General features: G+C 35.7%; 1 protein-coding gene across 3 annotated transcripts in view; it reads right to left on the minus strand.

Annotated features, from left to right (window-relative positions):
• The window catches only part of waca (WW domain containing adaptor with coiled-coil a), a 40,822-nt gene that overhangs the window by 4,080 nt on the left and 10,983 nt on the right, over positions 1 to 25,759 (minus strand). The window contains exons 5-11 of one of the 3 annotated variants that reach the window (XM_056469524.1): positions 23,135 to 23,250; positions 19,242 to 19,357; positions 11,212 to 11,463; positions 6,179 to 6,301; positions 2,329 to 2,477; positions 2,113 to 2,228; positions 486 to 732 (exon numbers count right to left, since the gene is read on the minus strand). In XM_056469524.1, the coding sequence (XP_056325499.1) occupies positions 486 to 732; positions 2,113 to 2,228; positions 2,329 to 2,477; positions 6,179 to 6,301; positions 11,212 to 11,463; positions 19,242 to 19,357; positions 23,135 to 23,250 (1,119 nt within the window). Of the gene's footprint in view, positions 1 to 485; positions 733 to 2,112; positions 2,229 to 2,328; positions 2,481 to 6,178; positions 6,302 to 11,211; positions 11,464 to 19,241; positions 19,358 to 23,134; positions 23,251 to 25,759 lie in introns of all 3 variants that reach the window. The other 2 variants (XM_056469525.1, XM_056469523.1) reach the window with 2 other exon arrangements.

Here is a 25,759-nt window from a genome sequence, read left to right on the forward strand (position 1 = left end):
CAACTGAAAAATGATGAGCATGTGGGACAGAGTAGCTCCTCCCCTTTAAAAAAAAAAACAGCCAATAGTGTTTTGTTTTTAAACAAGCGCATCAAGTGAAAATCAAATGTGAAGCATCTTGAAGGAGGCTGGGCATGTCAGATAATAGAGAGTATTTGATTGACCAAGATTTGATGAGAAACTGAATTATGAGGTGACCTGAAAAAAAAAAACGTCGATCCATTTAGGCGGAAGTGACGAACTGCAAGCTGTACATGTTTTTAATCAGTGTATATTTTCTAAACAGGAATCGTCACTGTTTTGGAGCACACTAGCTAACATATCCTTAAAACTAAACGACTGGTACTAACATCTAAAAAACGTTATTTTAATTTCACAGGGCCTTTAAAAAATGAAAATGGAATAGATCAAAGAAATTCTATTGACCACAAACATTTGAATAAAAGCAATTTTATAAAGTTGGTGACAAACAAAAGAGGTTCTACCTGTTTCTCGACGTGCTCGGCGGGCCACCCCTGCACATGTTTGATGAGGTTCTCATTGAAGTGTGCGGCCAGTGTGGGTGTGAAGGAACATGTTGCTCTGCCAGGGGCTGTGCCAGGAGGTACTGAACCTGGGGGCATCGCTCCGCTCACTACACCTGGTCCTTGACCAACTCCTCCACCACCATTATTACTGCTGCTGCTGTTACTGCCCATGTGGTTCGGACCTGGAGACGGACTTCTCTGACTGCTGGAAAAACACAAACAAGAGGTGGCTCAATATCTTCCTGATTTATAAAGTGTAAATAGCTATCTTTATTAGCTCTTTACAGACGCATTCACTTTTCTGTGATTGTAGAGCACTAAAAAAAGAAATACCACAAGCAGCCAGAAGATGGCAGACTAATGCAAACAACAAAGCCATTAAAGGGACAGTTGTCAAAAATGAAAATGTTCTCCCCCTTAACTGGTTACACAATTTTATGATATTTTTCCCCTACTGGACACAAAAAAAAATTATATTTGGAAGAATGTTGGTAACCGCTAGGTGTTACCAGCCATAGTAAAAAAATACATTTTCCAACACTATTTAAATCATCATCTGTTGTGTTCAACAGAAGCAAACAATTAAAATAGAATAGAATAGAATTAGAAACCTGAAGACATTTAGGCCCCGTTCACATTTGGTATTAAGTTCTGTTTTCATTGAACCAATCGCTAGTGGACAATACCAATTACAGGTCCGAATAGGGTGTGAAATGTTTTAAGCTTGGTCACTTTCGACCGCATTCAGAGTTAGTCAAAAACGCATTTGACGGGATTGTTCTAGCAGTGTCTACGCACATGTGGATGAATGCGTTCAACAACCGCCAAACAAATTACTCTGCTGCAGATTCATAAACCCAGTGGATGGAAGGGCTGATTTACACCTTGTCGTTAATCATCTCATTTAAATAATTATCATCCTGATAAATATTTATCAAGTAGAATGATCTATCAAGTAGTTCAGATGTGTTTAATCGGTTACTTTAATCAGTTACTGGATATGTTTAATAGGCCAAAGTATTAGAATAAAATAAAATTTTTGAAATGCGGATGCTTGACATGACAGCAGCCATCATATAGTGCCTGTGAACTACAGTTTTTATTATATACAGCTTTGTGAACGTTTTATTTCATATGTAAAGTTTGTGTACTTTTAATAACTGTACTTGAATTCAAAGCAACATTCAGAAATAAGAGCTTAATCCTCAAAAACTTCAGATGATGCATGTATGATCGCTCCTTTCGCTTTCAATTTAGGGATAGTGTGAACAGTAATGTGCCGAAAATGCATCTTATAGCAGCAGCAAAACAGAGCCTTATATTCATAATAGGAAAAATATAAATACTGTGGAAGTCAATGGTTATCAGTTTCCAACACTCTTCAGAATAACTTTAACAATAAACTCATAAAAAGTTTGTAACAACATATGCTAAGTAAATGGTGATAATTGAAGTTTTTGGGTGAACTATCTCCTTTAAATACTAAATAAGGCTTGTGAATTATCATGAATTATTACAAGTGTTCCATTAAGCCAATTTTAGTTCGGATTGTTCCATTTTATCACTTCCAAATGTGTTTAGTCACCTCTGTCTCTGCAGCGTCCGTGGAGAATTGCCATTGTCGTGATGTTTTTCTGTGGAAAGAGGCTGCTGGGATGATGGTGGAGGGAGAGAACTGGACTTTACAGTCATAGCGTTAATCTGCGAAAGAGAGGGAAATCATGTTATAAAGCTATAGATTAGTTTCTGATGTACATCATCATCCTATTAGAATGCAGGTATTACATATACACATATATACCTTGGTCTGTGAGGAGACTGGTGTGGTGCTGAGAGGCGGTTTGAGGGAAGCTGTGTTGGTCTGCGGTGTGCTGATTCTGGGAGACACATACGACCGAGGAGAGGAAGCGTCTGACGTCAGAGACATTGGAGACTGGCTGGACTGTTGGGCTACTTCAATGTTTAAAACAAAAGAAAAGAGACAAGAAAGTGTAAGTAATGTAATGTATTTTTTTATTAATGCCATGTCAACAATCAAGGCTATTTTCATGGTAAGAACATAATAATAATAAATATACAATTAAAATCAACAAACAAATGAATACATAAATTAAATAAGATTTTTAGCACAACTACATGATAAAAAAATCCCAGTGTCACTTTGCTAAAAATAACCCTTTAACTACTCCACCAATAACAAAAAAAATGTTTGGATTGCATAACTCCTAATGTCAACAATTTTTTCAACATCCCATAATTAAAAAATGTTTTTTTTTTTAAATAAAAATCAGCCTCTACCAAAATGGTTGGTTTATGGTTAAAGTACCAGAATTAAAACATATTCTATGAAAAACATATTCTATGAAAGATAAAAAAAAAGAGTGTAGAAAAATGTCAAAAAAACATTTTTGAATACTAAATCATCTTTATTTTTTTAAGTATTTCATAAAATATTTCAGATTGTCATTTAACGTGTTTTCATTTTTTTTTTAACAACAAAACCAGTCAAGTGTAATAGTACAACAGGATTATCAGCAGTCAAAGGGTTTAGAGAGTTAATTTCATAAAAAAGTCTTCTGGAATCATTAAAAGCAGGACAGTCTAGTAGAATGTTTTGCTGTAAGAGGAATTGTGCAGAACAAACTTTGAGTGGGGTCTTCACCTTTGAGCAATAAAAACATGGGTTATTCTTGCATGTCCAATACGACATCTGGTAAAAATCAAATCTTATCTTAATATTTATTTATTTATTGCCACATCAGCAACTTATGGCTATTTCGTGGCCAAATGGATATACATTAAACTATTACATGATACAAACAAATTTGTATTAAAAATAAATAAATAAATAAAAATAAATAAATAAAAAATTACTTGGACAAATATATAAAATATAAATATATAAAATTTATAACAAAAAAAAATTCAAAGTTAAATATGTTTTTTCAGTTCTATTTTTGATAAAAGAAAAAAATGTAAAACTCTTCCTGGTGGTACCTTTTTAAAAATGTCCATCAAAGTACTCTTTTTGTCTAATGGAATTTAAACTTCTACATTCCAACAAAATATGTTTGATGGTAAGAGCAGTCTGGCAGTTATTACATTTAGGTGATTCTTCATTATTTAATAAATATGAATGTGTCAACCTAGAATGTCCAATTCGACATCTGGTATAGACCGTCTGATCATGCCTGGTTTCGAAATTATAATTTTCTAAATGTCTTATATTAATATTAAAAGTCTTAAAATTCAGTTTGAGCAAGAAAGAGATGTTGTGCCTTAAATCACAATAGAGGTTTACCTAGTAATAAATACAGTTTGTTTTGGAATGAAATAGTTTAACACACTGCAGCATTTTTTATTTCTTTTTATTAAAAAAAATTATAATAAAATAAATGAAAAAAAAAAAGTGTAAAAATCGTATTCAATAATTTTTTTGGGGAAAATGTTACCTGGGAAACTAAATAAATAACTGCATTTGAAGCCCTAAAATTATCATTATAAAAAAGAAAACTAATATTTATACAATAAAAAACGAACAGATTTTTAAATAATATTAATAAACAATTTAAATGCTTATAAAAACTATAATAGTAACTAAACACTGGCTGACCCAACCAAATGCTTCATTTTCATGAGGTTTGGATGCCACAGTAGTGTAAATGCCAGGTGCAGCTAACATAACCTACGCATTTTAAAACAAAAACGTGTTAGTGTATGAAAATGATTTTGATACAACATCGGCACTGCATGTACATCTATGACACGTCAGTGATGGGCTGTTCTTGAACGATTCGTTCACTTTGAACAAATCTTTTGTATGACTCATGGAGTGAATCATTCATTTGTGCATGTATGCGCACATTTGTGCTACCTTGGAGTGGTCTGTTTCGGGAGGAATGTGCATTTGTGGCCTGGCATCAAACCATAAAACAAAAGATCCTGGATAATCCCGCATCGAGTTGGGGAATCATATCAATATATCCCCAGATCTCAATATACCGCCCAGCCTTACCAGGTATTCAAATAAACATTGTCATCGTGAAATAAAGTGACTCGTTATGAACATTGTGATTTTTTTTATCCACTAGCATTGCTGCAATAGTCGTAGTTGTTACAGGTATTAAGCCTCAAAATAAGCCATCACATGTTCACCAACTCACCCTCATCCTCATTTATTTGATTAAACTAATACAAATGGTTTCATTTTGTTACAGAAAAGTTACTACAATAAAAAACTGATTGCATTTGTTGTCAGATCAGCAGCAGGAGTTGGATTTAATTAATCAGAGAGAAAGTCAGAGATGGGTCATTTCAGAAGAGAAATCGCCGCCCAGCTACAGCTTTCAGGATGAGTTTTCTGTAGTCGAATTACAAATCAACAAGGTCATATTTGTATTTGCTAAAATGTAAATGGTGTTCAACAGGAACATGACAAGCGCACATACTGTATTTTTACCTGGCAAGTACAATAGCAAGTACACCCACACTATATTTTGACCGCCTCTGTCGAGCCATTGACTGAGACCACTTGCAGTTTCCAACTTGATATATTTTCCCCATTAAAAATAAACAAAAATAATTACCCCCATGTCTCATGAAAAACAACCTTAAAGGATTAGTTCCCCCTCAAAAATTTAATTCAGTCATTATTTACTTTCCTTTAACTTGTTCCAAACTTGTTTGACTTTTTCTTCTGGTCCAATAACCATTGAGATTAATTGTTTACAAGTTTTCAGCTTTCTTCGAAATATCTTCTTTTATGTTTAACAGTAGAAAAAAAACCCTCAAAGATTTAGAACCAATTGAGGGTGAGAATTTTCATTTTTGGGTGAACTATCCCTTTAAAACAGATGTTGAAGATAGCAGAAATGAGAAAAAAAGCACAAATCCTCAACAGGAAAAGCACAAAGAAAGACAAACGTGGACCAAAATAAATGATAAATCTTTAGGTTTGTTAAAATGTTAGGATAAAATAAGCAAGTTTATCAGTGTGCTCTTTTGTTATTGTTGATACAAGCAATTGATGCCCAACTGTCACTATTTTGAAAGTGAAAGTAATTAAATGGTGCACAGAATTTCTAAGATATTTAAAAGTGCCCAGCACCCAGTGACACCGGTATTACCGGTGTTGTCAGACATTGGTTAAGCAGTGGGCAAACTTCCTCATAATCATAACCCTATCACCCACATCTTAAAGTATATTCAACAAGAAGTTTCAATAGTGCTGAACAACAGATGCTGCATGACAAATCCCCACACAAAGCTTCTTCTGTTAAAACCAAAAGTCTTTTTTTTTTGAAGCCACGTGGCTCACATTATCTGCTCTGACAGCAGCAGCCAAGCCTGTGTGTGTGTATATGTGTGTGATCTCTGCTAAGCTACCGAGGCCATCTGCTAACTCAAGGAAGCTGACTCAGAAGCACACAGCTGACATGAGTCGACAACACCATCTCATGCCAAAAAACAGATCAAAACCACAGACTCCAGTTATGAAGTTCAAGCTCAGGTCACAAAACAGAGCTGACCCCAATACCACACGTCAAAGCAATTTCATTTGGATGGCCCACTAGCATAAACTAAATAAAGCAGATTTGAGGTATAGAAGTAGTTTGAAAGGGACAGATGTGTGTATGTGTGTGTGTTCGTACCTTGGTTGGACAGCTGAGTAGCCTGGGAAAGCAATGTTGTGATGTTGAAGGCAGATGGACCAGCAGTCAGGATCTTATGGAGAATGGACTGCAGTGATGCCTGAGTTACTGCAGCCGTGAGAACTACAGAGACACAGAACACAGACAGTCAAGCAAGAACAAAAGGTGAAGACAGAGAAGTAAAATTGGGGGTAAAAAAAAAGATGCTGGAATGGATCTGCACTCTGAACCCGTTTTGGTCACAATGCTTTGGGCACATTAGGTGCCTGTCTTCGGTCATTATTGTACGTCTCTCTCTAAAAAGGTTTTGGAAAAGGATCAGGTGTTTTTTTTTTTTTTTTTTAAATATATATTTACAAAATCGCACCCACTGGAAGTCTGCCTGACAGAGGCTAAAATCAGATCAATTACAGTGGTATCTTGTTATTCACGGGAGTTACGTTATTAAATAAGCCGCAACAGACGGAATCCACAATGTCAGCTTTATTTTTTACAATTGGTATAGATGTTTTAAGGCTGTAAAACCCCTCACTACACACTTTAAAAACTTTTCCCAGACAGGCATTAACATTTTCACACTTTTCTATCTTGCTTAAACACTCTCAAAGATCAAACCAGTATTATAGAATGAAACCATAGATCAAAACTATTTGATCATTATTCATTTATTCCGTAATGGTGCCCTACAGCTGCATAACTTCCACCTTTCTTTAGCATGTCCAGAATTCAACTTTTTGTGCGATGGTTAGTAGTGTTGGGTACCGAAACCGAGTGCCCGGTGTCAACCTAAACATAGGTTTCTATCAGGGTACACACATCGGCACTGCAATTCGGCAGCTGTCAGCGATGCCCAGCCACGACTCAGAACACTGTTCATATTTCTGCCGTGCCACAGAGCGCCATCGGAACGGTTCATTTTAAATAACATGCAAATGTGCGCATCTGGTGTGTGATGCTTTCAATTGTTAACTGTCACGGCTCTGAGCGGCGCATCCGGCGTGTGAAGCCCTTAAGCATCAAGGGGTGCATCGAAGGCACACATAAGTACGCGTTGTCACACCACCTCTAAATACTTAATTCTAAACAGCTTTGAGGGATACGGACACAGCGATGTCAGGCGTTTGTTCTTGTTGCTTATAGAAGGCAAAGCGCGCAGTATGGCGCATGCAGTGAGCGACTCCCTTCATCAACACGCATGATCGCATTCATCTAATTTGCTTAAACTAAGCATTCTAAAGTATGGCTATTTTTTACAAGCAAGGATTCTGACACACCAACATGCAGCAGATGCTTTACAAAAGTTGTGTAAGGGGGGGAAACACGTCAAACTTATGAAATTTGAGGGTTCATGGAATCAACAAAAAGTGAGGAATGGACTATCTTTGACAGCTTGTGACATCATCTGGCACTTTCAGTGAGTACGTTGGTGTCCTCACAGAGTATTGGTGAGAACACCAATACTCAGATTTTAATATGATTAAGACCATACTCTGATTAAGAGTCAACGTAAACAGTGATTTTTGATTGTCTTAAAGGACCACAGACACAAACTGCGGAGGAAACATTTATAGGCTGGTGACGCAATGACGTTAATGGATCTATGTGCTATAACATGTAACTGGGAGTCATGGATGTAACATTCAAAAAGCAACTCATGTAAACAGCTGAATCATATTATTGTCTTATTCAGATTAAGGCAAATCATTAGATCACTGATATCCATGTAAAAATAGTCACAAGCCCCCAACCCAGAAAAAATATGTTCCTTGATTTTGATGACCGCCTTTCCACAGGTTAGTAGTAAGCTAATGTAATGTTAATAGCAAACGCAAATCTTGCATTCATGCTAATAAACAACTGATCAAAAGAAATATATTAATGCAATTCAAATATATAAAATATGAATTGATGTTTACTTTAAACTTATTATAAATATACATTTATATTGTTCAATTATAATGATTAAAAAAAAAAAAAATATATATATATATATATATATATATATATATATATATATATATATATATATATATATATATATATATATATATATATATATATATATATATTTTGTCAAACAATTTTGTGGCTAAAAAAAATATCGGTTTCAGGCACCGGTACCATTTTAAAAGTATCGATTTAGCACGGGTATTGAAATAACCCCAAACTATACCCAACCCTAATGGTTAGCATCTTCCTCTGTCTTTTGGGTGTAACCGCAGATGCCTTTGATGGTGCAGAATGTTTCGTTGACATTGTGGGGTGATACCTATACCAAACATACATTACAGCACTTCAGAGTAACACTGCTAGCGATCGAAGATTTATGTAAATTTGGCAAGCTGAACACATTCGGTACTGTACAGTAGACACGGAGGAAATTAATTGACAATGGTCTACAGCCAGTCAGGACGCAGAACACAATGCGCTAATCAGGACGCAGAACACAATGCACAGTAAAAAAATAAAATAAAATAAATAAATAAAGCATGTCAAATTGCACGAAAAAAATCCGCAAAGCTGCGAGGTTGTGAAAAGTGGACTGCGTTATAGCGAAGGATCACAGTATACAAGAATTTATATGGACAAGTAGTCAACTGGCCTTAATAAACAACTGACTAGCTGAATTTGAAAAAAAAAAAAAAAAAGTTTTGCACATTCTCATCTCCTGTCAAATTATTCTGTTTAAATGATTCATTAATCTTAAATAAATTTCATTGACAATGTAATGTGTGCTTAAAGAATTCGTTTTCAAAAAAGAAATTAAATATGCTTAAAGTAAATATTTTTATAAATTAAGCAATATAAGTATTTAAATATACTATTTACTTAATAAATTACTAAAGATCGGTCACTTTTGATCAATTTACACCAATCTCGCTAATAAAAATACTAAAGCTACCTCATAATTTTAAATGGAGGCGTTTATTAAACTCTTTTGAGAACGTTTTTGTGTTGGAAAACAATGAAATGTCACTGGTAGTGTTGTAGCCAAGACGACCTAAACTGAGACCAAGATGAGATCAAGGCTTTGATATGGATTTGTACGGATCTATTTCTATTGCCAGAATGAATCAGAAAGTTGTATTACTTGGTATTAACTTCTTGTATATGAAAGTTCTGTATAAAATCAATATCATGTTTGCAACTGAAGAAAAACAGCTCTCTTATTCTTGTGGTATTGCTATGGTTGACCATAAGCCATAAAAAAAAAAAATCTAAGGCAAGTAGTTTGTTTGTAATAATATCGTCAATTCGTGGGTATTTGTATTCATTTTGGCGACACGACAATTGCTTGCTAATTTATGACCGGACACAGAATCAAAATAGAAAGCTTTTGATTGTGTTTCAAGCAAAAGGTTTTACATCCAATCCCAGTAATTATGTTAAAATAGGGATTGAAAAATGAACAGGTAATTTAGCGATATCCACACAACAGTGGCCTTCACAATCACTGAAATATAAACAACTAGCTTTCAATCTAACACTCTGGTTTAGACTAGTACAACATGCATCACTGTTATTACAATCTAAACAATCCTGTCACACAATATTTTGTTTTTCGTTTTAAAGATGGAGCTTTAGGACACATTCCTCCTGACCTCACTGAAAAAAAAAAAAAAAAAAAAAACTCAACATCTTTAAACAAAAAAAACATGAAAGAAAGGGAGACAGTTCTCTGCAGATATTTAAAACCCAATACTCATGCATTTGTAAAAAGGAAGCAGAAGCCCTGGCACTGGATCTTGCAAACATCTGCCACATGCAGTGTGGAGAGCACACTGGCCAAACTCCATTCAGATGATCTAGATGTCATTTCTCACTTGCTTTGTTTCTGGCTTGGAGGATTGGTGCGTAATTGTGTATCACAGTTTGCAAATGCAGCCAATGATGGAAACCGAGAAGCAATGACACACAGACAAATAGCAATGTTGAGGAAGCAGCAAAACTATGATTCATCTTTCAAGATGTGAAGTTAACAAGAAAAAAAAGTTGTTCTAAGCACATAAAGAAATTCGTGATTTTGAGCTAACTACACTACCTGACAAGTCTTTTCGCCAAAGTATTAGGAACAACAAATAATAACTTGACTTCTAGTTGATCATTTGGTATCAAAAGAGGCTTATATGAAAGGCAAAGGCCTCCAGATTATGTTTATATTACCAAAATAAATTGATCATGCCTTAATTTATAATTATTTAATAAGGACAGTAAGGTCTGACTTTGCTTAGACAAAAGTCTTAACAGAAATAATGTACAGTATACAATATAAAGTCATGATGCAGTGGAAAAAGAATTAATATTGTGTATGACTCCCATGAGCTTGGACAACTTATTATAAAGTCATCTCAAATGGCAAAGAAAGCATTCTAGCAGGACTCCCAGAGTTCATCAAGACTCTTTGGATTCATCTTCACATTGACCTTCTTTGCTTTCAGGAACTTTGATGTGTTTTGATGTTTGAAGAGAGCACTCTGTGAGAAGGAGCACTATCCTGCTGAAGAATTTGCCCTCTCCTGTGGTTTGTAAAGTAATGGGCAGCACAAATGTCTTGATACCTCAGGCTGTTGATGTTGCCATCCACTCTGCAGAACTCTCGTATGGGACTGAATGTAACCACAAACCATAATTTTTCCCTCACCAAACTTGACTGTTTTCTATGGGAATTTTGAGTCCATGTGGGTTCCAATCAGTCTTCTGCAGTATTTGTGAAGATTGGGATGCAGATCAACAGATGATTCATCAGAAAAATCTTCCTTCTGCCACTTTTTGAAATGATCAACTACAAGTCAAGTTATTATTTGCTGCTCTTACAACTGGGATCGACAACAAGACTTTTATCAGGTAGTGTATAGTACAGCTGCAAAATGTACGGTTGCTAACACACCATACTGTAGCTGTAGTAGCTAAAACTAAAACTACTATTGAGGCTCGGCAATTTTTGAAACCTGTAATTTTGCAGATTTAAAGGGCTGCTAATAGATTGTCTTTCTTAAACCTCTTCATTTGCTGAGATGAAGTATATTTCTTACCTTCATTGATCTTGGCCATGTCTACGCTGGCGTTGTTCAGCTGCAAGGCCGTTTGTAGAGCGGGGAGGAGCTGGCGTAAAAGGGAGGGGTCTTGAAGGAGAGTGGGCGGGGCTGGTGACTGCATCACTGGAGAAACAGGAACTGTAGAGCCAGAAGTGCTGCTGGCTGAATTGGCCATATTTAAGCCAGACACAGCAGCAGAGGAAGAGGAGGGTGTGAGTGAGGAAGGCTTCTCTGTGGCAATCGAAGACTCTGTTAATTGGGGTAAAAGAGAAAAAAAAAAAAAAAAGTACAGAGGTTACCATTTTTACGTATATATTTTTAAACACACTAATAGATAGATAGATAGATAGATAGATATATACCTATATATCTATCTATATAAATCTATCTATCTATCTATCTATCTATCTATATAAAAATCTGTAACCTGATAAACAGTATGTTTCCGTAATATATACGACGAATAATCGTAAATTGACTTTCCCAGAATTCCCCGCATGGCACATCACTTTTTATGCTTTTTGTTGACATTACTATGGATCTTTTTAGTTGTTTCCCCATCAGTTATGTACATTAGAGATTTATGTTACATCTAATGTTAATAAACAATGTTTATTTCATGACTTTAACTTTATGCGTGTTACCATACTGGTGTTTACCATACTGTGAATGACACTGAGCACCAATACACTTTTCTCATTGTGGGAAAAGTTGTTTGTGATGAGCATTGGTTCATTATGTCACTTTCTCATCACCGCCTGCATATGGCTGTGCTAACGTGTCTATCTGTGTTACAAAAGATGTGTAGATGAATACGGTAGTTTACTAAAAAATGAGAAATTGCTTTTACAGTTTGTACCATATTTTTAATGGTGAAAAACTGGTAACCACAGCTGCCTTTTTTTTTTTACCGTAAATTTTACGGATTTATTTTTTACAGTGTAGTCAGGTTAGATATTAGGTAGGATTAGTGATTTAATATACAGAATTTTTACTTTATAATTACTACAAAACAGCATTTTAACAGGCAGGTAATAAGCCAACATACTTAAACTAAAGTGCTACTTGAAAGGTTGTGCAAAGCAGTATTGAGTGCGTGTTTTATGCAACAATTCTTATGGAATTCTTATGGATTATTAAAACTTCATACATTTTGCGATAAACCTTTTAGACTGTGGTGAACAAAATCTCAATTTGGCACCAAGCAGATCGAAATAATGCAGCTCTAAAACATTACACTGTCAATCACCCTACTGAAAGCGTCTTAGCAGCTATTTCAGGTTTTGCCTGAGGATACGCAAAACATCTACAGCGAAGATGTCCCCTGAAAAGTCTCAAATACATCTTGAGGCAGATTCAGAATCTGAGAATGAGAGCATGTTTACCTGACATGCATTAAGCGTAAGTGGAGCTCTACTGTGAGAAACACGTGATGTGCATACAACTGGAGCAGTCAAATCATGAATTTTCATTGTTTAATAGTTGTTGCAAACGTTAGGATCCAAAAATAGCCAATGATTCCCAAGGCTGGCAACATGGCGAGACGCTACTGAGCATTTCTTAACAGGTGCCCTCAGAACAAGTGCTCTGAGCTGCAAGAAAAACAATTAGGAGACTGCACACACAGCTATTCATAAAACACAGCAGGCTTTGTACTTAAATATAAAATAAATAAATAAATAAAAATAAAAAATAAAAATCAGGCCATTACAGCTTCGTATCTGCAAAGTTAACCGTTTAGTAGGCCTGTCGCAAAATTCCATATCACGATTTATCATTTAAATTTTGTAAAGGCAAAATGAAACTGAAAATTATATGAGGGGAAGCATCTTTGGTTTCTGCCATGACAGTTGCACAACTATGAATGCTATTACAATCAGGACTGATAAGTGAACAATGCAAGTTTGGTTTAAAGCTGGTAAAGTTTGGTTAAAACGGCAAGCTTTTCACCCCATCTCACATCCACGCTTCAACCCAGACCATAATCTTAAAGAATTAGGTCAGTAGACAGAGTAGGTGGTTATTATGACAACACAAGTGTCTAACATTATGAAAGCAATTCAATTAAATGCACTTTTGACTCTCTGGAAGTGGTCAGAACTAAACAAGCTCAAAATGTATTAACACTATTTGCACCTGTATGTAGTAGGGGTGGGAACCTTCAGACTCTTCATGATTTAATCTGATTGAATCACGAGTTACAGTAGCTATGTTTCCATCCAAAAATGCAAATTAACTTTATGCGCAAAACTGGAATATCACATAAAAGACGTGCAAATAAAGCAGCGTTTCCATCCAACGAGTCAAAGAGAACAAAATCGTCACTTCCTGATTAACTGGCGCCAAATATCAACAGTAAAAACAGAACTTGCTGCGGTAGCAGAAGCTGCGTGAATATTTTCTTATTTAATAAATAATTAAATTAAATATTTTCCTTATTTAATAAATGACTTCGAAGACAATGCCGACAAGCAATGAACACATGGTGGCGTTTGAAGGCATGAGACGTGGAACACAGACGCTGTTAACAGTTTGAGGCCATTAATAATATAATAACAATAATACTGAAATGGTTATGGCGTTTTAGAATAACCAAAAAAACATTTCAGATGTTTTACAATGTGGTCAGTTTACTGGTTTGTCTATTCAATTGCAATTTTATCAATCACATGACCTCTTAAAATCACATGACTTTTTTTTTAGATGTGCATACTGGCATTTGTTGAGCAAAAGCGTTTCCATCGTAGTTTATGCACATCTTTTCTTACCAAATAAAGTTTATCCTACTCAGTCATGTGCATACGTCTTTTTATATTGCGCATTTTCAAAATTTATGCACATATTGGAGTTTCCATCAACCATTTTTTTTGTGCACATAACCAAAATGCGAATAAAAATAATATGGAAACGTAGCTTATGTGATTCCAAAATGATTCTTGACCTACTTCTTTTGCTTAGGCTGTACATCTTTCCAACTTTACATTTTAACCAGAATATGAGTTTCTATGCTTTGGTTTATGATTGAAATCTTTATATGACAGTACTGCCATCATAAAAATTATTTAATTTATTTAAGATATAATTAGAATAAACAAGCTCTGAATGTAACATTCAAATGTCAGAATAAAAGTAATTATAAAAGAACACTTCTTATTTTTAGTCTACCTTCAACCTTTTAAAAAATGTCTTCAAAGAAAGGCAAAGTAACAATATTGGAAAAATCGGACATTGCGGTACTTTGTTTTTCTGCGATAGATATTGCAATAAGAGTACAATTTTACCAGATAACTTCATCTCTATTTGGAAGCAATTTAAAATTTTAGATGGATTGGTATGGTTCTGTAGGGGATCAATCTACAAGCATATATAAATGCAATAAAAAAAATACATCATACATAAGAGTCTAACAGAATTCAGGTACACAGTAATTGAGTAATTACATGTAAAATAATAATTGGTAGTCTTCATTTTATAAACAATTAAATAAATTTAATAGTTATTATAGTTACAAACGGTGCAATTTCTTGGGCCTGAAAGCTTTTAAAATACTAATATAGTCGCAGGCCTCAAGACCTCATGCAGATGATCAATTATAACCCAGACTCAACATTGCATATCCTTGGATGTGAGCATTGCGAATGATTGCATTGCGTTATCGATCCTAAAACGATATATTGTGCAGCCCTACTTTAAAGCAAACACTTATATATAAAAATGACATTTGGAAATTTTACAATTGCTTTTAATTCAGAGCCACTAGCTTTAAAGGATAATACTAGGGCTGAGCAATTAATCGAAAATCCTATTCTTAATCCTAATCCTAAATTTCAATTTCGATTTTAGCTTCTAACAATTATTATTATGATGAACGATTATTATCAAGATTGACGATTATTCCATCATATACCACCCCCTTTCCAGTTGTACACGTGTTGCTCTGCAAAGTTTCACATGAAAATGACTAAAAAGCATGTACTGTAATGTAGCGTTTGCAGCACTGGATGCGCATCATTGCTTTTAAACGTGCAAAAGTGCGCATGGTGTTGAGTGTGTGCGCGCTTAGCCTCGGAGATGAGCACAGCACACACACATCTAACGCCATCTTAATGCAAGCGCTTTAATGGTCAAATACATGCACATTTGTGTCAAAGCGTGGTGTTTAGTGATTATTCATATTAAACGTCATTTGTGTAATAAACAAACAAGTTGAGAATCAAAAGACACGTAAAAGAGAAACCATAGCAGAGCCGCACTATTCTTAAAGTGACAGCATGCAATATTCCTGCTGCCGCCTGTTTTTATCATTAATCAAACAACAAATGGAGAAAATCCCTTACTGCTCTTGACTGAAGGACTTTTGTAGCAAAAAATTTTTTATTACAGTGAAAATGCTTTAAGCACAGTTTGTTTCATATTTTTGTTCTATTGTATTTATTTCCCTTTCCATATATACAGGGAGGAAAATAACTGTGCATATATCCAATTAAAGTCAGAATTATTAGTGCTACTGAATTATTTGCCCCCCATTTCCCCCCCCAATTTCTGTTTAATGGAAAGAATTTTACCCCATTTTTAAACATTATAGTTTTAATAACTAATTTCTAATAACGGATTTCTTTTATCTTTGCTATGATGACAGAACATAATAGTTTACTAGGTATTTTTCGAGATACTAGTATTCAGCTTAGTGACATTCAAAGGCTTAATTAGTGTAATTAGGCAAGTCATTGTATAACAGTAGTTTCTTCTGCAGAAAATCCAAATTATATATTGCTTAAGGAGGGCTAATAATAATCGAGCTATTAAAATACGCATCAAAATATTTAATCCTGCTTTTATTCTAGCCAAAATAACACAAATAGGCATTTGTCCAGAAGAAAAAAATATTATAGGAAATACTGTGAAATTTTTTTGCTCTGTTAAACATCATTTAGCAAATATATATATAAAAGAAAAATCACAGGAGCGCTAATAATTCTGACTCAACTGATAACCGTTTTGAATAATCGTGATTACAATTATGATCAAAATAATCATGATTATGATTTTTTCCCATAATCTAGCAGCCCTAGATAATAGTACAACGTGCTTCATCCATTACAACACCTGTAATGAAACTCACATCGTAACTCAACAGCCTACTTTTGCAGAACATAAGCAGCATCTTAAAGCCACCCCGTCCACATTTGTACATCGCCGGTCAACGCTTATTTTTCTTTATCTAGCTTAATACAGGACTGCACCATCACAATCTAATTTTAATATGAACAAAATTAACTATTTTGACTAGGTGTAAACAGGGCTTTTGACAGACTGGCCTAAATACCTTTAGTAAAACAAGGACTAATAACTCACTTCAATTTACAAAATAACTTCTTAAAAGCACTTCTCCCCCCTACAAAGTTTTTAAGCAGATAAATTAAGCGCATAAAAAACCCTTGCCTTGAAGGTTCCCAGAATTCTTGACAAATTAATTGCTTTCCAATCATTTTTGGCCCATTTCCACTGAGTGGTACGGTGCGATATGCTTTTATGGCCGTTTTCACTGTCAAAAAGTACCAAAAAGAGAACAGTACCGTACCACTTTTTGGGTACCATTTCAAAAGGGTACCTAGCACAACGAAAGGGTACCAAAAGGTGGAGCAAGACGCGCAGCTGAACGCTATTGGTTTAGAGAGATACAGCACTAGTTTGTGCACAAGCTACGAGAATGAAAACAAAGGAACCGCCATTTTTAAATACACAGCTGAGACATTAAACTGTAATAATATATACAGTTGAAGTCAGAATTATTAGTCCCCGTTTATTTTTCCCCAGTTTGTTTAAGAGAGAAGATTCTCAACACATTTCTAAACATAATAATTTTCATTTTAAGTCATTTCTAATAACAGATTTATTTTATCTTCGCCACGATGACAGTAAATAATATTTTACTAGATATTATTCAAGACACTTCTATACAGCAAAGTGACATTGGTAGGCTAATTAGGTTAACTACGCAGGTTAGGGTAATTAGGCAAGTTATTGTATAATGATGGTTTGTTCTGTAGACAATCGATAAAAAAATACTTTCTCCAAAAGAAAACATAGAAGACATACTGTGAAAATTTCCTTGCCCTGTTAAACATAATTTGGAAAATATATAGAATTCAGAAAATTCAAAGGCGGTTTAATAATTCTGATTTTAACTGTACATATAGTAACGAGCCACAGTGGACCCGGGCTTTAACAAGCCTTATTGTCATCTTGATGAACAGCCACAAAGCCAAGAAGAGCAGAATCTAGCGCAAGTGGTTTCACTTTCTCAAGAGAGCTCCTGTGTGCGTCTACATTTTGAAATAACGAACTTCTTAAGCTGATGATAATAACGTGCGCGGAGTACTTGAAGTGCTTCTTACATCCTATCCTTTCAGAAACGGACAAACACGAGAGTGACAGAAAAACAAAGGGGAAGCCTGAAAAAACAAAAGCAGCAAATAATTTTTTCAGCAACCTAAAACATTAACAAACTGCCATGTTTAACTATTATTATCGTCTTTTGGACTATTATGAACTCGGAATGATAGGATTACTTTCTAACAAGAAGATACATGTGGTAGAAGCTATATGTTGAGTGTTGTTTTTGAAGCCAAATAAGGACTAAATGTATGCTGAGTGTAGTTTTTCTGTAATTGGTAACATATCGGAGACTGTAAGAGTCTGTACGTGTTAATACATGTTGCGTTTATTTATTTATACAGTAGGCTATATCGCATCCTTTGATCTTTATTTCATATCATTGATCTGCAGTTATAATCAAATCATGTTCATAGAAAGGTTAGTAATGAACATTTATACACAAGTACTTTGTGTATAAAGCATCTGTTTTGTGAGAAGTGCTTCTTGTATGATATGTGAACAACCCGTACAGCTTTACTTTGACATTTCCTTGAGTGAGAATGATGTCGACTAAAGCTTTGTCATACCATTGGTACCCTTTTGGCAGTGGAAACACAAGCCTGATAAAGGTGACCCGTACCGTATCACTCAGTGGAAATGGGCCATATGTGATCATTGGATATGGAATAACTTGCTAAACATTTAGCCCATTTGTGTTCAGGTGTTGCTGATTCATTAGGGAAAAAGAAAACACCTTAATGAAAACAAAAGCTTTAACTGACAATCCGAAATCAATATGCTCAATTATAAAACGAAAAATAAAGCATAACCCAAGTCAAACTTTCCATTCATTTCAGGCATGGAAAACTATATCAAAATCCCTAATATTCTCAGCTTTTCCATGACAGTGGGAACCCTATGACTTAAACCTGCTGCCTAGCACCTGCTTCCCTCCAACTGCTTTGATTGAGCCAAGCATTGAAAACTAAATCTAAAGAGAAGTAAACTGCTGTGGTGACAGGAAAATAAACGAGAGAAGAAAAAAAAAAAAAAGCAGCAGCATGCAACGCGGGAGTGTTTAAAGTGCATTAATACGTCATGCTGCATAAGGCAAAGATTTGCTCCTGCCTCCTACCAGCATGGACAAGCAGACCCTGACACTTATGTGGGTGGTGTGGATAAGCAGAAGTTTGAGACATAAAAACATAGCAAAAGCTCTAAATAGTCACTCTATAAATACAAAAGCAATCTGTGACCGTACAAAAAAAGTCTGAGAGGCTACATTAAAGTACGAGACTCTGCAACAACAAAACGCTTGGAAACAAACCGGCTGACACTGTTAGACTGACAAACCACAAATGTTTCCATCGTCTGCTACGTAATCGTCAGTTGATCATTCGCATCTCTCTGTATGTCTAACCACAGACATGTTTGAAAAGTATTAGACTGAACTGTACATTCTTAAATATCCAGAAGCCAGGACAGTTGAACTCGGACTGGTCTGGTCACTAAATGTTATGGAGGCTGCCTAGTGCCAAGAAAATTAATTCAGAGTATTTACTTGATCATGAGAATTCCGATCTCTCAAATTATCTTCTTTACTGGACAGTTTCACACACAACCTTTACATATCAGGAGTTAACACTTACTAGTGCTGGAGAAGCTGGCGGGTGTAGCCTGCATGGCCTCACGCCTGTAGTCCCTGTCTTTAGGGAAACTGTTGACCACTGCAGCCGTCTTGGTTGCCTCCTTCTGTCTTTGTTCTCTGAAAAAGGAAGGCATTCAAAGGTGATACAAGCATTCGCATACAACAAAACCACATCATGTTCAGAATAGGAAGAAAAGCCACACAATAAGATTAAGCCATCATCTCTCAACATTCTGTAAGTAATTTGACAAACAGAAACAGGCCAGTTGCAGTTTTGCATTTTGCACATTTACATTTCAGACATGTTAATGATTTCATCTAGGGTTGGGCCGATAAACGATGCCATCGTCCATCGCCGGTGGCCGATAGACACCACGATGTTGAGCCGGCATCGTGATCCTCCGCCCCACCCCGTCACAAATCCGCTCGCGAAAAATACACACTGAGGCCCCTTTTACACTACTACGTTTTTGTTTTTAAATGGTATTTCAGAACAAAAACGATCCACGTCCACACTGGCAATTCACCTAGCATTTCTGAACAGCCCTCCGTCCACACTACTGCTGAAAACGCACATTACATGACCACACACTGTCATGGGCTCGAGACAGCAGGTCCAGGCAGTCAGCAGGTCAGAACACTGCTTCAATCTTTCGCTTTCACGCTTGTACTTAGTAATTTTAGTGAAAACCTCAGATTCTTTTGGTTGTGCACTTTTTTTTTTTTTTAAACCAACCAAGTTTGTTGACGTCATTATAACGACACAGATCACTCTGCCTATTCATGCCAGGGTCCCGCGGAAAGCAATTGACAGGTGGTAATTTCTGTGTAACTTATCTATTTATTTATGATTTGGTTATGGGTAAAACTAAGACCATGCAGGTCAGGTAGTTGAAATGGTAGGCTACAAGTAATTTGTTGCTAATTAATTATCTATAAAGAATTAATTCACCGCCACCTATGACGATGATGCCATTGTCCATCACGATGTTTCATATTAGACATCGTACGATGCCAAATTGGTCGACATCGCCCAACCCTAATTTCATCATTCACATTGTGCATGCAAGTGCTGAACATTCAACAAATAAACCTCAAATTGAAAAGGCTGAGATTTTAAAAGGGTTTGTGCAGCATTTCAAATTTAAGCCTGGGACTGTGATCTTTTGCATGTAAACATGTCACAATCCATTGTTTTCAGTGTCTCAGAAGAGCTCAGCTTCACTCAAATGCTGCTCCACACAAACACATCTGTCCATGTGCTATTAATTTTTTATCACCAACATTAATTGGGGAACTAAACATGAACTTTCCAAGCTTGTAGCGAGACAGCATCTGTAAAACCAGCTGTTGCCAAACAAAAGAGAAACATAAACGGCTTTTCCTGTGGTATTCAACTAAAAAGGAAGCTAATGATTTAAATTAAGGCATTACTAAGTTTGTAATTTTACAACACATTGAAATAAAATTGCTGCTTCGATTACTATTACCAGACCTCCTAGTTTTTCATGAATTTTTTGTGATAAAAATAACTGATTTTGTGGTGGTAATTCCCAGAAATTTGCAGACAATTTTGTGATTAAAATATAGTCAACTTTTGAACATTTGAATTTCTTCAAAATTGTCTTAAAATCTACTGATTTATAGATATTTTTTTTTATTATTTACCATATTAGGTAGCCTACTATGTTAGGGGTGTCATCTGACACAAATCATAGAAATAAAGCTTTTTTTTGGTCTTTTGTCAAGACAAGATCTACAACAGATCTAAAACGGCAGGGATTAAGCCAAAAGAAGGTTGAATAACTCTTAATTTTATCCACGATATTACTTTCTCAGATTTCACTGCCCAGAGGATCTGACATCATCACTCTGGACATGCCCTAGGGTTTCCATTACCGTAATACACATAGAACACAGATTGTCGTAAACTCGTCATTGGCAGGGAAGCGTTTTCTCTCGTTGACTGCACAAAAAGGGTTAAACCAAAACAGTTACTGATTTTACTCACACCATAATACCAGCCATGTAAAGTACAAATAATGTCCTTCAAACGAACTAAATGCCCAATTCGTGCCACAGGATGTATAATCCAATCTTTGCTTTGACTTCACATGTAAAATCACTCGTGCTTCATCCGCGTCTGCTTACTGCAGTGCAAAACATTTTCCCCCACTTTCATGTAGGTTAATGTTAGGATTGTGAGGCACAGGTGAGACGTCATTTTTCGAATACATCACGTGTGCTGCGTATGAAACGTCTAGAAGTCATGTAAAACAATTAACTGCAAACTGAAATAAAAATAGTTTCATTATGTGTTTTGGAATTTGAGGTTTTATAAGATAATTAATTTTTTTGCGTTTATTTTGTTTAATTAATAAAATTTTAATTAAGAATTTTGCAGGACCTGAAAATTTGCGACTTTGTTGATTTTACAATGGATTTAGTGAAAGCGAAATCATGAAAAACTAGGGGGTCTGTAATACAGCAGCTGTTTTATATTATAGTGAAATCATTTCACTTGGTTATAAAGATCATTATAATTACCAAAAATACTAAGAAATATAGATTTATTTTCTACAAATCATTCACATTCTACAAAGAATGTGAATGTAAAATCTGATTTGTTTGCAAAAATAGAAACCATCTTGTGTATTTTTATAACAACTAAATCTGCATTTAATTTCAGAGGCTGCTACTGTCCTCCACAGGTTGCACTGAAAGGAAATACACCAAGTTTTCCACCAAGGCAACCCAGAGTGCTGAAATGTAATTAGGTGAACCGGCAGTGGGTGGAGTTACAGAGCAAAACAAAGCAAGACATTCTGAAATGGAACACAGACTTTTAGAAGTAGAATAACTGACTTCAGCATTGCTTTTCGGATAAAGTATATTCACTTAGCATGTTTCTTAAATAATTGCAAACCACAAAAAAAAATAGTGGCATTTTTACAATTTAGGAAAGTCAAAAACTTACAGCACTTCAAAGTCTTGAACACATTTTTGCTGCATACTAGGGCTGCATGATATTGGAAAAATCTGACTGAACTTTGCTGTTTTTGTTTAAAAGGTTCAGTTCTCGCTCTCAGCAAACCATTTTGACGTTAGCTTCAATAAACTCCTAATTTGATCCTTATAAATAGTTATTAAGGTAGTTTGGATATTGGGTAGGATTAGAGATGCAGAATAAGATCATACAAAACAAGTCCTTTATAAGTACTAATAAGCAGCCAATATCTCAATAAGATGCATGCTAATAAGCAGCTAATAGAGAATTGAAGCTGAATGTGATAATTTTGATTGACTGGGATAATTCTGTAAGTGAGTGAATCATATATACGTGTAATGAACAAACTACAAGCAAAGATAAATGCAACAAAGCAAAGATAAGTGAAAAACAGTGCATGCGTCATGGTTTTGTATATGTAAATGTAAAAATTACAGTGTAAAGTCAACTCAACTTTGCATATCTTTGCGATGTGACTTTGTGGATGCACACATTGTGATATCGATGCTAAAACAATATATTGTGCAGCCCTACTACATACAGTCGAATTACCTGGACTTAATCTGCAAAATATCTTTTCCAATACATTAATATGAATCAGCGGCAATTAATGAAGGTCATAAACGTCAGTGTGAAAGCTTGAGCACAGCCACTGTTAGTGTGACTCTGCTCACATTAGACTGCTGATTTGCTGTGATGTGCTGCAGATGGAATGTGTGAAACAGGCATAATATACTATTTCTGCAGAAAGAAGATTGACGAGTGATTCTTATTTACACTGATCACCTGGTTTTTACAGACAACGCTTCTGGATTAGTGTATTATTAGAAGATAATTAAGTGCTATTTGAATCAGAGCAGACGAGTGAAAGAGTTTGTATTTAATACCTCTCCAGCCACTCTTTGGGTTTCTCCCACTGAGACACCTCCGTCCTGCAGTTGTAGTAGTACTTCTTCCCTGAAGAACTGATGTGTTCAGACCAATCATCTGCCGGCTCAAATGGCTGAATAGAAGAAAAACAACAGGTATGAGCATCGGTAATGCTGACATCAGTTAAAGAGACATGAAAAGGAGAGGAAGACAGAAGGGAAGGGTGGGGAAAAGAACAAAGGCAACAACAAAAGCAAAGACCTGAAAGGAAGAGAAAGAAAGGGAAGACAACCCAGGTGTTTGTTGTTTTTCCTCTGGCATAAGAGAAGGCTAAAGAGAGCATCAGTATGAAGAAGTTTAAAATATAGAATAAGACTGGGGAGAAAAGGGAGCATTAGAGAGAGACAGACAGATGGAGCGAGTGAGAGAGTGAGAGCCAGTTGAATCCTGATGCAAGCGTGTGTAATATTTGATGAGGTGGATCTCTGCGCATCGCCCCTGCAGGATGCCTCTTTAATCTGCCTGAATCCACCCTCCACCTACTAGCAGTCTGACTGTCAAAGCCTCACACCACCAAACCAGACAGTCCCGATCATTAAAGCTGAAGTGTGCAATTTCTGGCCAACTAGAATCACCAAGCGGAATAGCAAAAATAATGATAAGTTTCCTGAACGCTTATCCTGTTGGCCAAGAGGGTCAGGAATTGGTTTAGACTGACCCAGTTAGCTGGAGCCAAAAGTATCTTTCTTACTTGATACTCATCCAAAGACGATGTGTATTTTGGCTAATTCTTTGCTAGCAATTAGGATCATGTGCCAGCACGCAAACAGATAGCTCTCCACAGATGTTATAAGGGGTTTTAACAACAGGTATTTACAGGAATTCAGTAATAGGAAATAGGTACAGGACCAGTCAGCTGAGAACAAATTTTTACCCTCAGGTCATTATCCTGGTTGCATTCACACCATCACTATGATGCAGGCCAGCTGAGAACAACATCAATAGCAACGCTGAACAAATTTAACATTATACTGTGAGCAAAGCATATTGCCAAAAGTTGAGACGCCCTCCAAATCACTAAATTCCAGTTCTTCCTTTGACTTCCATGTCCAAATTGGTGGCTCTCTTACTACTAATTACTTCATGGTCGAATGTTAGTGGGGTTATGTTGAATGTTCGCAGAAGTCACTTTCTGCAGTCAGTCAATGGCTACAAATTTTTGTAGGCTTCAGATTAGCTCAAGAAATTTGTAGAGCACTTCACTGAATGGGTTTCAATGGCTGAGCTGCTGCAATCCAAAGGACAAGTCTCATTCACACTACAAGCGACTTCCAGCGGCAAAGCAGCCGTTCATTTCATTTCGGAGAGTGAGCTTCTGATTCTGGAGGTAATTTATAATATAACAACACTAATACTGAAATGGTTATGGCATTTTAGAATGACCAAAACAACATGTTTTACAGTGTGGTCAGCCTGCTGGATTGTCCATTCACACACATTTTTATCACCACATGATCTCTTATAACAAAAATCACATGACTTTAATGCGCATACTGGAATTTGTTTGGTAAAAGTGTTTCCATCATAGTTTATGCACATCTTTTCTTATCAAATAAAGTTTCTTTATGCACAGTTATGCACATAATTTATGCGCATTTTCAAAATTTATGCACATCCTTGTTTCCATCAGCTGATTTTTTTATGCACATAACCAAAATGCGCATAAAAATAGGGGATGGAACTTATGCTTACAACTTTTTTGTGGGAACAGTTTGGGGATGAGCCCCTTCATGTTCCAACATGACTACACACCATTGCTCAAAGCAAGGTCCATGAAGTCATGGCCGAACAACTTTGGTGAGGCAGAAATTAACTGGCCTGACTTCAACCTAACAGAACACCTTTAAGATGAATTAGTGCTGCAAACTAGTCCTCATCCAACATTAGTGCCTAATAGGGCTGGGCGATATGGGCAAAAATTCATATCACAATATTTTTAGGAGGAATGATGGTATACAATATATATCCGGTATTTACCCATAAATGGTTATTTGAGGGTTAAAGCCTTTATTAAAACTTTATTAAACAGTTTTTTGAGCAAAATATTATTCAAACACAGGGGTTTCCCTCACTGTTTACAAATAAACAGCTGCACAAAAAATAACAGCTGCACAAAATCTTTGATAAATAAAATACAGTACAGGTTTTTCACCTGCTTAAAACTGTTGCACAACATTTTAAATTATAAACAAAATCTTTGATAAATACAGTACAGGGCTTTTCCTGCTTAACACTATACAAAGCACTACTGAGCTGTTGTGCAAATAAAGCAAACAGAACCATAGAAAACATAGCTACATTGTCAGAGCAAAAAAGAAATAAACTTGAACAGTAACAAGTATTGTAGGGTAGAAGAGAATCACATTAAATGTAAATATGAAACAGTATTTTATGTCACAATTAGTGTTGTTATAAGTAATCTTGTATACCACAGTTGTGATTTATAAACAACAATTAAACCAGCTGTATGTTTTTTAGTTAGACATTTACATGTATGTATTGTGCACAATTATTAAACAGTGCACATATCGAAAACATCTAAAGATAAGTCTTTCACTCCATGTAAAAACTCCTACATTTTT

This window comes from Danio aesculapii, chromosome 12, assembly GCF_903798145.1.
Source record: "Danio aesculapii chromosome 12, fDanAes4.1, whole genome shotgun sequence".
Lineage (NCBI taxonomy): Eukaryota > Metazoa > Chordata > Actinopteri > Cypriniformes > Danionidae > Danio > Danio aesculapii.